This window comes from Macaca fascicularis, chromosome 2 (genome assembly GCF_037993035.2).
Source record: "Macaca fascicularis isolate 582-1 chromosome 2, T2T-MFA8v1.1".
In the NCBI taxonomy this organism is placed as follows: Eukaryota; Metazoa; Chordata; class Mammalia; order Primates; family Cercopithecidae; genus Macaca; species Macaca fascicularis.
In genome coordinates, this window is record NC_088376.1 from 111953557 (window position 1) to 111969917 (window position 16361).

Below are 16361 nucleotides of genomic sequence, written 5' to 3' on the forward strand. Positions count from 1 at the left end.
TACAAAAAATTAGCCGAGCGTGGTGGCAGGCGCTTGTATGTAGTCCCAGCTACTCGGGAGGCTGAGGGAGGAGAATGGCATGAACCCGGGAGGCGGAGCTTACAGTGAGCCGAGATCACGCCACTGCACTCCAGCCTGTGCGACAAAGTGAGACTCCGTCTCAAAAAAAAAAAAAAAAAAAAAAAAACTCTTGACCTCAGGGGATCCGCCTGCCTCGGCCTCTCAATGTGCTGGGATTATAGGCGTGAACCACCGTGCCTGGCCTTTTTTTTTCCCCCCCAAAGATGGAGTTTTGCTCGTCACTCAGGCTGGAATGCAATGGCGCAATCTTGGCTCACTGCAACATCTGCCTCCTGGGTTCGAGCAATTCCACCTCAGCCTCCCCAGTAGCTGTAATTACAGGCGCCCACCACCACACCTGGATAATTTTTGTGTTCTTAGTATAGACGGGGTTTCACCATGTTGTCCAGGCTGGTCTCGAACTTCTGACCTCAGGCAGTCTGCCTGCCTTGACCTCCCAAAGTGCTGGGATTACAGGTGTGAGCCACCGTGCCCGGCCCCAGGAGCCCTTTTAATCAGAGTGGTCATGGCAGGGACTTAGACAGTAACATTGACTCTGCAGTGCCGAATGAAGATAGGCCATGGCTAGTGGCATATTTCTTCCATGGGGCCACGCCCCCCCCCCCTTTTTTTTTTTTTTTGAGACAGAGAAGCTCTGTCATCCAGGCTGGAGTGCAGTGGCACGATCTCAGCGCACTGCAAGCTCCGCCTCCCGGGTTCACGCCATTCTCCCGCCTCAACTTCTGGAGTAGTTGGGACTACAGGCGCCTGCCACCACGCCCAGCTAATTTCTTTTTGTATTTTTAGTAGAGACGGGGTTTCACCATGTTAGCCAGGATGGTCTCGATCTCCTGACCTTGTGATCCACCCGCCTCGGCCTCCCAAAGTGCTGGGATTACAGGCTTGAGCCAGCGCACCCAGCGGGGCCACACTCTTTCCTTCTCTTTTTCTTTGTATATATCAGAGAGAGAAGTGTATCATACACTTAGAACAATGCAAAAGACACATAGAGTTTAAAGAATAATGACAAACACCCCAGCACCCACCACGTTTCTAGTGCCTGAGAAGCCCCATGGGTGTCCATATCGCTTGACACCCAGAGTTAACTGCCATCTCACAAGAATCACTTGAATCCAGGAGGTAGAAGTCATAGTGAACCGAGATTGTGCTACTGAACTCCAGCCTGGGTGATAGAGCGAGACTCCATCTCAAAAAAAAAACTGCCATCTCTTTCTTTGCTGTATATTTATATCACCTATATGGGCAACCCTAAGGAATGTGGTGGTTTTTTTGTTTGTTTGTTTGTTTGTTTGTTTCGAGACGGAGTCTCACTCTGTCACCCAGGGCTGAGTGCAGTGGCGCGATCTCAGCTCACTGCAACCTCCACCTCCGAGGTTCAAGCAGTTATCCTGCTGGGCCTCTGGAGTAGCTGGAATTGCAGTCACATGCCACCACACCCAGCTAATTTTTGATGGAGTCTCACTCTGTCTCCGGGGATAGAGTGCAATGGTGCAATCTCGGCCCACTGCAACCTCTGCCTCCTGGGTTCAAGCAATTCTCCTGCCTCAGCCTCCCAAGTAGCTGAGATTATAGGCACCCACCACTATACCCAGCTAATTTTTTGTATTTTTGTTAGAGACGTGGTTTCACCATGTTGGCCAGGCTGGTCTTGAACTCTGACCTCGTGATTAGCCCGCCTTGGCCTCCCAAAGTGCTTGGATTACAGGCGTGAGCCACCACGCCCGGCCTGTATTGTTTAAAATGGTAGCAAGCACACCTAGCTAATTAAGGAGAGGGCAGTGTTGCCACTATTAGGTGAAGGCTCCCAGGAGAGAAGTGGAACAACCTCTGGGTCTCCGGGTTTTGCTTTGGCTTCCCTAAAATTATTCAAGAGCCTCATTTTTTGGTAAGTCAGTAAGCCAAGTTATCCCAGGAGATTGAATCCTGAGAAACAGGAGTTACCCTGTCAGGGTCTCTGGAAGAGGCAGAATAGGCCAGATATAAAATCGAATAAGGTATTATTAGAACACACAATGTGTGTTCTAGACAACCAGGAGGACCTCACTTAGACAAGTTTTGCTTCTCATAGCAGGCTTGACAAAGATATAACAAGGCACATAGCCCATGTGCTCATGGAATGCAGAATATCAACAGGCCATTGTTCATCCAACAGAACTATGGTTGGCTTCTCTCCATTCGACTGCAATAATTCTTTGAGCATCTAACAATAATTCTTTAAACATATAGAAAAAAAAAGCATTTTTTTTTTTTGAGACAAGGTCTTGCTCTGTCACCCAGGCTGGAGTGCAGTGGTGCAATCTCAGCTCACAATCTCCGCCCTGCCAGTTCTCGTGCTTCAGCCTCCCAAGTAGCTACTGGCACATGCCACCACACCTGGCTAATGTGTGTGTGTGTGTGTGTGTGTGTGTGTGTGTATATGTATGTATTTTTTTTTAATAGAGATGGGGGTTTCACCATGTTGGCCAGGCTGGTCTCAAATTCCTGACCTCAAGTGATCCACCTGCCTTGGCCTCCCAGAGTACTGGGATTACAGGTGTGAGCTACCACGAAAGCAGAATCATAGTTCTGATTATGAACCATTGGATAGCTCTAGGTTTTATAGAAATGTGTTATTTGTCACGCGCAGTGGCTCATGCCTGTAATCCCAGCACTTTGAGAGGCAGAGATGGGCAGATCACTGAACATTGGGGGTTCGAGACCAGCCTAGCCAACATGGTGAAGCCCCATCTCTACTAAAAATACAAAAATTAGCCAGCATGTTGTCGGGCACCTGTCGTCCCAGCTACTCGGGAGGCTGAGGCAAGTGAATCGCTTGAACCTGGAATGCAGAGGTTGCAGTAAGCCGAGATCGTGCCACTGCACTCCAGCCTGGGTGACAGAGTGAGAGTTTGTCTCAAAAGTAAAATAAGAAATGTGTTCTTTAAAATAGAAGAAAAAGGGGAAAAGCCTTTATTCTTAGCTTCATATACAAAAATCTTTCTAGGACAAGCGTGAGGGTAGGAAGCAGTAGGGAGGTCAGTTTGTACTGATGATGTGCATTTAGACAGTCAGGTGGGCCTCAGTTGGACAAGTTCCTGCTTCTCATAGTGGCATTGACATAGCAGACCAGTAGTCTGTACAGTCAGCATCTGCCTGTATTAGATTAATAAAACACATGGCACATGTGCTCATGGAATAGAAATTATCCATAGGCTTTTGTTCCTATCAGCAAGTACAGACTACAAGGACAGTAGGATGTGACAGGGATGAGAGGTGCACATTCCTTCAGGAAAGAGGCCCCCTTGGGAAGTTCTGTTCAGGTGACCCCTTTGGGAGCAGGGTCTGACTGTCTCTCTCCTCTGCCTATAGAGGAAAGTGGAGTTGTCTTGTAGATGTAAATGACTCTTCCTCTGTTCTGCACAGACTTCTGCTGGATGTGTCTAGGAGATTGGAAGACTCATGGCAGTGAATACTATGAGTGTAGTCGTTACAAGGAGAATCCTGACATTGTGAACCAGAGCCAACAAGCCCAGGCGAGGGAAGCCCTCAAGAAGTACTTATTCTACTTTGAGAGGGTAGGTGTCCTCCCCTGTACCTTCCCCTACAGGGTAGGCTTCTTCCACTTGGCCTGCTGGTGGGATTCCCAGGGGACTGGTAGACAGAGCCAGCCTGTGCACATAGAAGTCAGTGAATGGAGCTCCTGCGGTATCCCTGGGTGCTAGCTCTGTAGATGTGCTTTTCAAGCTCTACAGGGTATATCTCCAGCCAACAGGGAAGGACCTGGTACTGACCTTGGTTGAATGATGGATTGAAGGACAATGAGGGGCCATCAGGCAGTCTTTTCCATCTAGTGCCATCTTTTTTTTTTTTCTTTTTTCAACGTTTTTAATTTTTATTTATTTTTTTCTTTCTGTCCTCACAGTCTGTTCCCATAGTATCATCTTAGTAGTCAAATTTGGAAAGCAGTTTCTCCCAGGGAGCCCTTCAGAAGCCCAAAGAGCACCATGCATAATGGTCTCTAATCACAGTAGACCATCAGGGGCCTAGCTTTGCATAGTCGTCAGGGCTGGAGTCCCATTGACCCAGAAGGGTAGAGTGATCTGGTAGGCATACGGCTGTTCTGGACAGGTTAGAAGGATGGACTGAAGAAGACCTGCTCTTGCACTTTGGGGAATAAGTTACAGGAGTCTATGGCCATGTCCTGCCAGCAAGGTGTCTATCCTGAACTCTTGTGTAGACCTCTGCACCTTCGTGGGACTCGTGTGGTTTTCCCCTTCTGTGCCCTGTAGTGGGAAAACCACAACAAAAGCTTGCAGCTTGAGGCACAGACATACCAGCGGATTCACGAGAAGATTCAGGAGAGGGTCATGAACAATCTGGGGACATGGATCGACTGGCAATACCTACAGAATGCTGCCAAGCTCTTGGCCAAGGTATCTACCACTTCACTCATCCTATCCCTGATCCAGTGCCTGGCTCTGTCACAACCTCTGAAAGTGGGAAGCCCTGTTGAAAGAGAGTATTTTAGCACCCTGTGCAGCCTTTCATGCTTCTGCTTGTGGATCCACATCTTCATGTGCTGTGCCCATCAAGGACCCAGTCCTCTGCTGGATGTCCAGGGGATTTATAAGAGTGTTGCACTGCCTCTGCCTGTAGGGAAAACTAGAGCACTTTTCTTCTCCTTTTGTCCTGTGTATGCATCACTCAAAGGAAAATAAAAGATTGTCTGAAGTGCCGGGCGTGGTGGCTCACCCCTGTAATCCCAGCACTTTGGGAAGCCGAGGTGGGCGGATCACTTGAGGTCAGGAGTTTGAGACCAGCCTGGCCAACATGGTGAAACCCCGTCTCTACTAAAAATACAAAAGTTAGCTGGGCGTGGGGGCACATGCCTGTAGTTCCAGCTACTTGGGAGGCACGAGAATTGCTTGAACCTAGGAGTTAGAGGCTGCAGTGAGCTGAGATCATTGCACTCCAGTCTGGGTGATAAAGCAAGACTCTGTCTCAAGAAAAAAAAAAAAAAAAGATTGGGCAGGGTGCAGTGTCTCACGCCTATGATCCCAGCACTTTGGAAGGCCAAAGCAGATGGATTGCTTGAGCCCAGGAGTTTGAGACCAGCCTGGGCAACATGAGAAAACCCCATCTCTACAAAAAAATACAAAAATTCGCCTGGTCTGGTGATGCACTCCTGTAGTCCTGGCTACTTGGAAGGCTGATGTGGGAGGATCGCTTGAGTCTGGGAGGCAGAGTTTGCAGTGAGTGGGAATCGCACCACTGCACTCCAGCCTAGGCATCAGAATGAAACCTTGTTTCAAAAAAAAAAAAAAGTTGTCTTTGGCTAAGCATTGAGATAGATGTGTTGACTCTGATGTCCTACTCAAGAGGGAAAAGCTATTGAGGCAGCTGCTGGTAATCACTTTGTAAAAGAAACTGGGTGTTCTGTGACCATTGTTGTTTGTTTGTTTTTTCCCCATATCTTTTCACAATTCATCTCTATTTGGCTTGGTATAATTTCTTTCAGGCCCATACCTATAGAGCTAAGCTCATTTGCATGTGGAGGGTAGGAATTGTAAGAGCCACCTGAGATGCAGGTAGCTTAGAATCACAGACACAGGTCCCTTCTCTCCTGTTGCAGTGTCGATACACCCTGCAGTACACCTACCCATATGCATATTACATGGAGTCCGGACCCAGGAAGAAGCTGGTAAGGCAAAGCAATTTTTCTACTCTGTCCTGTTAGCCTCAAAGGTGCCCTTCTCTACCAGCACTTTGCAGGAGAGTGAGGACCAGACCCTGGTCATTGGGAGGGCAAAGTTAAAACTCTAATTGCAAAATTCCACTTCTACTCTGGGCACCTCCAAAATATATCTCAGGTGCTGTTATTTTGTGTAATGTAAGACACATGCACCTAATCCTCTGAACAACTATATTTAAAGGGCGATTGGCTAAAAAGGTCTGTGGCCAGTGGGAGGCCACTAGTGCCCATGCTTGGGAGGGATATTTAGCATGCATGTCCTTAAGATATATTTGACTGTTTTATACCTTGTTTAATTCTTCATCTTAGAGTTGAATTTGAATATGAATTTATTGTTACTACCAGTAACAATACTTTTTTTTTTTTTTTTTTTTTTTTTTGAGACGGAGTCTCGCTCTGTCGCCCAGGCTGGAGTGCAGTGGCCGGATCTCAGCTCACTGCAAGCTCCGCCTCCCGGGTTTACGCTATTCTCCTGCCTCAGCCTCCCGAGTAGCTGGGACTACAGGCGCCCGCCACCTTGCCCGGCTAGTTTTTTGTATTTTTTAGTAGAGGCGGGGTTTCACTGTGTTAGCCAGGATGGTCTCTATCTCCTGACCTCGTAATCCGCCCGTCTCGGCCTCCCAAAGTGCTGGGATTACAGGCATGAGCCACCGCGCCCGGCCCAATAAATGTTAATAAACTAGTAATTCACATTTTTGTTTAAATGCTGGAAAACAGAAAAGCATTTACATTGTCCGGAAAGAAATTACCACTGTCAGCATTTTCCAGCCTTTTAAAATTAATATTGTGTATATATAATCAAGGTTATATATAAAAAACAACATTTTATTGTTATAAAGTTTATTGTTATAGCTGTTATGATTTACCTGCCTGGTAAATACCATTTTGTTAATGGTTGCATAAATGTGTCATCATGATTGTACCATCACTTGGGACATTTATTCTTTGTTTCGCTACTATAAATAGTACATTGAGGAACATTTTTGTGCATAAAGCTGTATCTTCTTAGATGTATAATTACTAAGTAAGTTTGAGTATTTTTAAGGCTCTTGATTTGCAGAAGGACTGGAAAAAAATGAAGTGATAGTGTCTGAGTATATTCGTTTGACTTATTTTTTACAGCATCCATTCCCTTTCATGTTGGGAGTGTTCTCTTTAGTGACTTAAATTCTTCCCCTTCCTTTGGGAGTGTGGAGGGTGGAGTGGACCTTTTAGGGGTGGAGGGTGAGTGTGGCCTTGCTGTTTGGATAGCCTTTTGTTTGGATTCTGGCTCTGGGCACAGGGAATAACACTGCTTTCTGAGGACAGTATCAGGATTGTCTGTAGTTCTTGAGCCTGAGGTGCTGCATGTGCCCACCCTGTGTACAGGCCCTGCCCCAGCCATAGCCCACTCACCTTTTGACCCTCCTGCTCTGCCTATGCAGTTTGAATACCAGCAGGCTCAGCTGGAGGCTGAGATCGAAAACCTCTCATGGAAAGTGGAGCGTGCAGACAGCTATGACAGAGGGGTAAGTGCCTACTGTCCTCTTGGATTCTATATTGCAGGTAAAGGAGGACTGACCTGGTAATAGGTGACAGGGTTGTTGGCTTATGCATTGGAAGCTGCTGCTAAGAATGGGAAGGGCAGTGTTTTTTACTCCTTGGAGGTCCTGGAGGGTGTTTGTGGCTTTGGCTACTCCTTGCTCCCAGGCCTGGGCCATGCAAGCATACACCTTGTTTCTCTGATGCAGGACTTGGAGAACCAGATGCATATAGCGGAGCAGCGGAGGAGAACCCTGCTGAAAGATTTCCATGACACCTAAGTTGGGATGTGGATGTGCCGGGGTGAGGAAGATGTGGCCACAAGGTCTCCCGGCTGCCATACTGCATGCTGCAGGCTCTGCCTTTCATGACCCCAGGCGACAGCCAGGGCCCCACTCCTGAGAGACACTGGCAACACCTCTTAGTTGATTTCTGTTTTCTTCTCTTTTCACTTTTTGTTTCTACCAGGGTAGAGGCCATGTTGAACTGGCCTCTTTTCAGGACTTTTATTTCCCCCTGGATGGTTGTTGGGAGGGAGGGAACGTGTTTTCTGAATGGCTATTAATAGTATTAGATCATTACAACTTATGTAACTTTCAAAGGTTGTACAATTATACCAAAAAAAAAAAAAAAAAAAAACAACAAAGGCAAACTATAGGATAACACAGAGCCCTTTTTGAAAATAAATTGGCGTTGGAGTGTTTTACCCTCTAGCTCTTTTACTTAGAATGTAACATATGCTGCCTACCCACCTGAAAATGTCTGTACTGCAAGAGGGCCTTTGGCCTCTGCTTTCCAGATTCACATTTGTTTGGCCAGAGTTGGAGTCCTAAAGGAAGAGCATGGGTGGCAGATGGCAGGGAATTAAACTGGCCTGTGCAGTGGGCACGGAGCACAAGGAGTCACAGCATGCCTCCTGCCTTACCATGGTGGTACGGAGACAGTTCAGAACATGGTCTTCTTACCACAGGGTGGTGTTGTCTCTGGTGGTGCTGCATGTCTGTGGCTCACCTTTATTCTTGAAACTGAGGTTTACCTGGATCTGGCTACTGAGGCTAGAGCCCACAGCAGAATGGGGGTGGGCCTGTGGCCCCCCAAACTAGGGGGCATAGGTTCATCACAGCATTTCCTTTTGTCTCCTAAAGATAGGGATCTACTTTTGAAGGGAATTGTTCCTCCCAAATAAATTTGCTTTACCTTGGTCCTTTCTTTTGTGCCAGTATTCAAGTGGTATAGCTCTGAGCAGGGTCACATTTGGCCAAACTTGACACTGTCTTGCTGCACTCTCCTTTGGCAAACATCAGGGTCAGAATTCAGGATAGCCTTCCCTAGGGCACTGGCCTTTCTGGTACGGGGACCACGTTTTCACAGGTTATTTTCGTGTTACCTGGAGCGTGTCCAGAGGCTGCTCTGAGGCTGAGGTGTGTTCCCCCTTGCCTGGTTCCAGCTGTCAGAGGGATACCATCCTAGGGTCTGGGAGTCCAAGGCCATGGGACTCCTTGGTTTGTGGTCTCAGATCCTGTACTAAGAAGGGTCTGGCCAGAGGAACAGACCAGTTTTCGCACAGTGAAGTGCAAGGGAACAAGTGGTTTGCCTGGTGTCCTACCTGTCCTGAACCTGGTCCTGTGGGCCATTGAAAAGTTAGATCTGTGATCTCTGGGGTTTTTGTGGCTTTGTTCAATGCTTCCACTCTAGGGCAGGTAGAGCAGTCTATACTCTCCCACACCTGCTTGACCTCCAGGGAGAGCTGATATACAGAGATCTGTGAATATTATGATAGAAATTATTTGGTATTCGTATATTTCACCTGCAAGTCAGCAATTTCCCAGGTACCATGTAAGCTATAAAACAGTCATTCTTAAAGACACAGGATAACTGTGACTCATGGAATCATGAGATCCATGGCTGGTTGCAGGTTCCCTTTCTCCTTCCTCAGGTTTTGTCTCTTCCTGTGTTGTCCCCAGCAAGGGAGAGACTGTGGGGTGGATTGGGAGAACAAATTAGGAGTATAGCGGATGAACCCAGAATGGAACAGTGGGGCGCTAACTGAACGAGGAGAGTACCTGCTGCAGGACCTGGAGGTCAGGTGTGAATGCTGTATTGGCACAAGGAATAAATATCCTGGCGTCTGGAGCCTTTACCTCTCCATCAAGTCCTTCCTGTGATACTGCCATGGCACGGGATCTGAGTTGCAGCTCTGCACCCTAAATCACACCCTGGGCATTGTCTGGGCTGCAGGGCTGCCAGATTCTGCACTTGTGTCTAGCTGTGGCCCTGGATGGTGGAGCTGCAGGGTTTTCTGTGCTCAGACTGTAGCCTGTAGCTCTTGGCCTGTGTAGAGCCCCCTCCTGTGCCCCCAGTGTCTGTTGTTTGTCAACATCATCAGGAAGATGGGAAAGGTCAGGCAGAATTTTTCTGCCCTACAAAGGGTAGAAGAGAAAGGACACAGTATTTTCATGAATTTACCATATCTCTTTGTTTTTCTTCAAAGAAAAAGTTAATTGAGGCAGTGTCATCTGCTCAAAGTTGAGTGGTTTATTCACAATAAACTGTAAGTTTCTGATTATAAAAATGTGTCCAGAGTGTTTCTTCATGGGGTCTAGGTAGTCTTCTGAGCCCACAGGGGTCTGGCCAGTGAACACCAGAGGAGTGCCTTCCTATCAGTCAGCCCCTTCTTCCAGAGGGCTGGGGAGGCCCCAGTGGCCAAATTCGGCTCTGTTTTCCCTTTCTGGCTGTTGGGGGAGAGGGCACCTGTGATCCCTGTGGAATGAAGTAGAAAATCCTGGCAGTTTTCAGCTCTCCTCTCCTTCCCTGGGTTGTACAGGCTGAATCATTCCCCATCACAAACAGATCCCAGGGTTGTGGTAGGGTACTGATATAAATGTCCCAATCCCCCCCCCCCATTCTAAGACCTCTGGGCCCCTCCAAAGTAGACATGAGAATGTAGGGCTGTGGAGTATGGCAGGGCGAACTCTAGCTTCACGGGAGCCCTGAGGGTTGTGAAGAGACAACTTGGGGCAGAAACAAGTGTAGAGTCTAATCTCAAGGGTGAAGGACAGGAAATGGGGTTTGGATTAAGGGGTCCACATTTGTGGTGTCAGAAGTGGCAATAGTGTCAGTGGTAAGTAGCTCAAGGGTAGAGTGGAGGCTCCATAGCTGTGGGCAACAAGCACAGGGCACCTGTGGCTAGAACAGACCTCATACATTGCCAGTCTGAACTCCGCAGCTCTTCCTGTGGACCTCAGGTGTGCCAAGCCCTACGCTTGGCACCTGGGCATACAGTGGTATGCAAGTGATTCATGTGCTTTACCTTCCAGGAGCTTCTGGTCCATGGGGGACACAGAAAGAATTGATCACTAGTGAATGTTTTTTGTTTTGAGACAGTCTCGCTCTATTGCCCAGACTTTAGTATAGTGGCATGATTTCTGCTCACTGCAGCCTCCACTCCTGGGCTCAAACATCATTCTGCTTCAGCCCTCCGAGTAGCTGGGACTAGTGTGTGCCACCTTGCTCCCCTAATTTTTATATTTTTTTGTAGAGACAGGGTCTTGCCATGTTGCCCAGACTGGTCTCAAACTCCTGAGTTCAAGCTGTCTTCCTGGCTTGGCCTCCCAAAGTGCTGGGATTACAGGCATAAGCCACTGCGCCCAGTCCACTAGTGAATGTTTGTACTGGAGCAGCTAGGCCAGGAGCGAAGGACCACCCATGCTCAGGGCCACTCCTGCAGACGACTGGGTCCAGGGTACTATGGCCTTGGTACCATAGCCTTGGCAATCCTAAAAAGAGACAAGATAGCACCTTCTAGCGAAGTCAAGAGGAGGGATTTTCCATGTAGCCCACAGGGGTCCACACAATAAGCATCTGAGCATCTCCTGTATAATGGGCTCTGCTTGGGGCGGGATAGAAGGGGATAGAAGTGGGACCTCACAAGACAATCACATTAACATTAACTGAGAACATACCCATTTAGTCCTCACAGCAGCTGCTTGAGGTAGGTGCTGTCATCATCCACATTACACAGCCACTTAAAATAAGAGCTAGGGGACTCGCGTGGTTGCTCATGCCTATAATCCCAGCACTTCAGGAGGCTGAGACTGGAGAATTGCTTGAGCTCCAGGAGTTCATGACCAGCCTGGATGACATAGGGAGACCTCTTCCTACGAAAATAAATAAATAAAAATCAGCTGGGTGTGGTGCTGCACACCTGTAATCCCAGCTACTTGGGAGGCTGAGCTAGGAGGATTGCTTGGACCTGCGGGATAGGTGCTGCAGTAAGCCATGATCACACCACTGCACTCCAGTCTCGGTGACAGAGCAAGACACTGTCTTAAAAACAATCCGGGCACGGTGGCTCACGTCTGTAATCCCAGCACTTTGGGAGGTCGAGGGGGGTGGATCACCTGTGGTCAGGAGTTCGAGACCAGCCTGACCAACATGGTGAAACCCCGTCTCTATTAAAATAAACAAAAAAAGCCAGACATGGTGGTGGATGCCTGTAATCTCAGCTACTCTAGAGGCTGAGGCAGGGGAATAGCTTGAACCCAGGAGGCAGAGGTTGCAGTGAGCTGAGATTGCACCACTGCACTCCAGCCTGGGCGCAACAGAGCGAGACTCCATCTCAAAAAAAAAAAAGGCCGGGCATGGTGGCTCACGAGTGTAATCCCAGCACTTTGGGAGACCGAGGCAGGCGGATCACAAGGTCAGGAGATCAAGACCATCCTGGCTAACACAGTGAAACCCCATCTCTACTACAAAAAAAAAAAAAAAAAAAAAAAAAAAAAATTAGCTGGGCGTAGTGGCAGGCGCCTGTAGTCCCAGCTACTCGGGAGGCTGAGGCAGGAGAAGCGTGAACCTGGGAGGCGGAGCTTGCAGTGAGCCGAGATTGGGCCACTGCACTCCAGCCTGGGTGACAGAGCGAGACTCTGTCTCAAAAAGAAAAAAGAACACAGATAAATAGAAGGCCTGGATTTGGTAGTGTGTACTGCCATGGCATCAAAGGACCAGGCTTTTAAAAGACAGAAATTCTGGTTTCTGATGTGGTTGTGAAATTCCCACAGCTGACAGCAGGTGGAGCAGCCCTGCAACCTGCTTGCTTTCTGTTTTCTGGCAATGAGCTATCAGTACATTTGCTTAGTGATAGGCCTAACTCAGGTAATAGGTGTAAGAATGGAGTTCAGGAAAATAGGTTAAGCAAAGTACAGATTTTATGGTGATCAAATTCTAGTTTTTAAAAGGCTAGAGGGGCCGGGTGTGGTGAGTCATGCCTGTAATCCAGCACTTTGGGAGGCTGAGGTGGGCGGATCACAAGGTCAGGAGTTTGAGACCAACCTGGCCAACACGGTAAAACCTCATCTCTACTAAAAATATAAAAATTAGCTGGGCGTGGCCGGTCGCGGTGGCTCAAGCCTGTAATCCCAGCACTTTGGGAGGCCGAGACGGGCGGATCACAAGGTCAGGAGATCGAGACTAGCCTGGCTAACACGGTGAAACCCCGTCTCTACTAAAAAAATACAAAAAACTAGCCGGGCGAGGTGGCGGGCGCCTGTAGTCCCAGCTACTGGGGAGGCTGAGGCAGGAGAATGGCGTAGACCCGGGAGGCGGAGCTTGCAGTGAGCTGAGATCCGGCCACTGCACTCCAGCCTGGGCGACAGAGCGAGACTCCGTCTTAAAAAAAAAAAAAAAAATTAGCCGGGCATGGTGGCACGCACCTGTAATCCCAGCTACTTGGGAGGCTGAGGCAGGAGAATTGCTTGAACCCAGGAGGCGCGGAGGTGGCAGTGAGCCGAGATCGAGCCACTGCACTCCTGCCTGGGCGACAGAGCAAGACTCTGTCTCGGGGAGGAAAAAAGGCTAGAGGGAAATAGTCTCAATTTCATTCTAAAAAAGGTATGTGAAAACCATGAGATCCTTGGTAAAATTGTGGTTCTGTTGGTTGGTATTTATTATATTTAAGAATTTAGGAGATTTGGGCTGGATGCGGTGGCTTATGCCTGTAAGCCCAGCACTTTGTGAGGCTGAGGTGGGTGGAACACCTGAGGTCATGAGTTTGAGACCAGCCTGGCCAACATAGTGAAACCCTGTCTCTACTAAAAATGCAAAAATTAGCCGGGCATTGTGGTGGGCACCTGTAGTCCCAGCTACTTGGGAGGCTGAGGCAGGAGAATTGCTTGAACCTGGGAGGCAGAGGTTGTAGTGAGCCGAGATTGTGCCACTGCACTCCAGCCTGGGCAACAGAGCAAGACTCCATCTCAAAAGAAAAAAAGCCAGACGTTGTGGTACAGCACCTGTAATCCCAGCTACTTGGGAGGCTGAGGCAGGAGAATCGCTTGAACCAGGGAGGTGGAGGTTGCAATGAACTGAGATTGCGCCACTGTACTCCAGTCTGGGCAAAAGAGTGAGACTCTGGCGGGGCGCGGTGGCTCAAGCCTGTAATCCCAGCACTTTGGGAGGCCGAGACGGGTGGATCACGAGGTCAGGAGATCGAGACCATCCTGGCTAACACGGTGAAACCCCGTCTCTACTAAAAATACAAAAAACTAGCCGGGCGAGGTGGCGGGCGCCTGTAGTCCCAGCTACTCGGGAGGCTGAGGCAGGAGAATGGCGTAAACCTGGGAGGCGGAGCTTGCAGTGAGCTGAGATCTGGCCACTGCACTCCAGCCTGGGCGACAGAGCGAGACTCCGCCTAAAAAAAAAAAAAAAAAAAAAAAAAAAAAAAAAGAGTGAGACTCTTTCTCAAAAAAAGAAAAAAAAAAGAATTTAAGTGATTCATATGATTTTAGAAAATCTGACTTGTTTCTATCGTACTACTACTCAGAAATTGAGAGATTTTTGGCCTAACTAGGGTGGATTAATGATAAGCTGCAGGGAATTTGAACAGTCTTAAATTGGTAATAGAATTTTCATCTATTCAAATCAGAAACATTTCTTTAGCAGCAATTACATTTATTTTAGAATTCATTTTAGTGGGGAGGGGCAGGTCATCACTGCCTTGGCCTCTGCCTCTGCAGAAGTCCAGGCCTCCCTGGTTGCCTTCAGAGCTGTAAGTTCCCACTCCATCTGAAGTGAAATACTGGGCTGCTGGTGTGTGTAGTTAGCACCCCAGCCTTGGCTAAGCCACAAGACCTCCCATTGCTGCCTGTTCCCTTTCTGTCTGGAAACAGAAACTCTCCTTTCGTGAAGCAGTGTTCATCTATCCTATCCTAAGGAGATTGACCAAAGTGGTCCCTGAGGGTGGCTGGATTAGTGGATGCCCACATGTGCTTGAATCGTGAAAACAGCCACTCTGTGTAAAGTCTTGGGAAAAAGGCTGGGTGGTGTGGCTCACGCCTGTAATCCCAGCAGTTTGGGAGGCCGAGGTGGGCGGGTCACTTGAGGTCAGCAGTTGGAGACCAGCCTGGCCAACATGGTGAAACCGTGTCTCTACTAAAAATACAAAAAAAGCCGGGCATGGTGGCTCATGCCTGTAATCCCAGCACTTTGGGAGGCCAAGGCAGACAGATCACGGGTCAGGAGATTGAGACCATCCTGGCTGACATGGTGAAACCCTGTCTCTACTAAAAATACAAAAAAAATTAGCCAGGTGTGGTGGTGGGTGCCTGTAGTCCCAGCTACTTGGGAGGCTGAGGCTGGAGAATGGCGTAAACCTGGGAGGCGAAGCTTGCAGTGAGCTGAGATTGTGCCACTGCACTCCAGCCTGGGCGACACAGCAAGATTCCATTTCAAAAAAACAAAAACAAAAAAAATTAAAATAAAAAAATAATAAAAATACAAAAAAAAAATTGGCCCGCCATGGTGGCGCATGCCTGTAGTTTCAGCTATTCGGTAGGCTGAGGCAGGAGAATCGCTTGAACCCGGGAGGCAGAGGTTGCAGTGAGCCAAGATCGCGCCACTGCACTCCAGCCTGGACGACAGAGTGAGACTCCGTCACACACACACAAAAAAAATCTTGGAAGAAAGAAGTGGGCCTGCCCTTGGAGCCCCTGGCCTGCCTTGACTTGAGGGGACTAGAAAATGCAGACTATGCTTTGCTGTGGGGAAGGGAGAGGAGATGGGAGAAGAGGTAGGGGCGTCTTACCAGGGTAGGGAGAAACCACCAGTGTGACCTGCCTTAAAAGTGTTGCTCTTGCCTCCAAGTCCACCTCAGGGAGTGGGGTCAGCTTCTGCCCTGAGGGCGTGTAGTAATCTCTTCCTGAGGATAACCAGCTCTCGAAGAGCAGGGATTCCTTGGCACTTGACCACTGGTAGGTATGTCTTCCCCCCACCCCGTTTTTGGTGATAATCTGTTTAATTTTTCTCTGAGGTAACGGTGTCTCGGTTGTGGAAGAGTCCCTTCCCGCCTCTTCACACGTGCCAGCTTTGATGCAAGGAGTGTTTCATACACCTGAGCACTGGCTCATTCCTGCGGGTTGCCATGGGGGGCTCACCTTCCTGATGCCAGGGCTCCTCCAGGATGCACTCTCTGACTGCCTATGCAACCCTGCATATCAGGCAGCTTCTTCCTAAGGCCTGCCTCACTCCGGCAGGACTCCCCAGGAGATCCGGACCGACCGCCAAACCGAGCTCCAAGAACGCTTGCAAGGAGACTGTGGGTCCTACCCTATTGCCGCTTACGCAGTACCGGCCTCCGTGGCGCCCCCAAATGCCGCACTGTTGAGTCATCCCAGTGCTGCCTCCTCCGCCCTGCGCTCCCCAGCCCCGCTCCTGGAGTCAGAAGATGCAGACGATACTGTTCCCGGAGGCAAGAGGGCGTCTTCACGCAGGCACCAAGAAGCTCCCAGTAGTGTATGCCTTAATGGTGCCGCTCTTGTCTGCGTCTACACTTGGGGCCTTGGCTTCTGACTTGGGGAGTGTACAGCTCTGCCCGACAACAACCCAGCTTGGAAAGAGAAGCTCAAGGCGCAGGGAGGCCGAGCACCGCGCGGACACAAGCGGCTCCGGGCGGGCTCGGCACCCCCAGGCACCGTCTCCTAGTTACCGCGGCGCTCGCGGGCCTGGCGGCCGTTGTCCGGGCGACTGCGCAGCGCGGGCA

The 16361-nt window shown here is 49.1% G+C and overlaps 1 protein-coding gene and 1 long non-coding RNA gene across 28 annotated transcripts in view; one reads left to right on the forward strand and one right to left on the reverse strand.

Moving 5' to 3' along the window:
- ARIH2 (ariadne RBR E3 ubiquitin protein ligase 2) overlaps positions 1–9905 on the forward strand; it is a 71952-nt gene extending 62047 nt beyond the window's left edge. For 11 of the 26 annotated variants that reach the window (XM_074032152.1, XM_065539481.1, XM_074032160.1 and 8 more), the window contains 5 exons: positions 3484–3635; positions 4350–4493; positions 5693–5761; positions 7237–7320; positions 7543–9905. In XM_074032152.1, the coding sequence (XP_073888253.1) occupies positions 3484–3635; positions 4350–4493; positions 5693–5761; positions 7237–7320; positions 7543–7614 (521 nt within the window). In that variant the 3' untranslated portion in view covers positions 7615–9905. Of the gene's footprint in view, positions 1–3483; positions 3636–3982; positions 4494–5671; positions 5762–7236; positions 7321–7542 lie in introns of those variants that run through there. The other 15 variants (XM_074032151.1, XM_065539479.2, XM_074032156.1 and 12 more) reach the window with 4 other exon arrangements.
- On the reverse strand, positions 9849–16291 carry LOC123571656 (uncharacterized). Of its 2 annotated transcripts, XR_012431136.1 has the most exons (3): positions 15757–16291; positions 11296–11490; positions 9849–11109 (listed from the first exon to the last, which is right to left on the reverse strand). It is a non-coding gene; the product is annotated as an uncharacterized lncRNA (long non-coding RNA). The 2 variants fall into 2 exon arrangements; XR_012431137.1 differs by lacking the exon at positions 11296–11490 and having other exon boundaries at positions 9849–10093.
- Positions 16292–16361: the final 70 nt, after the last annotated feature.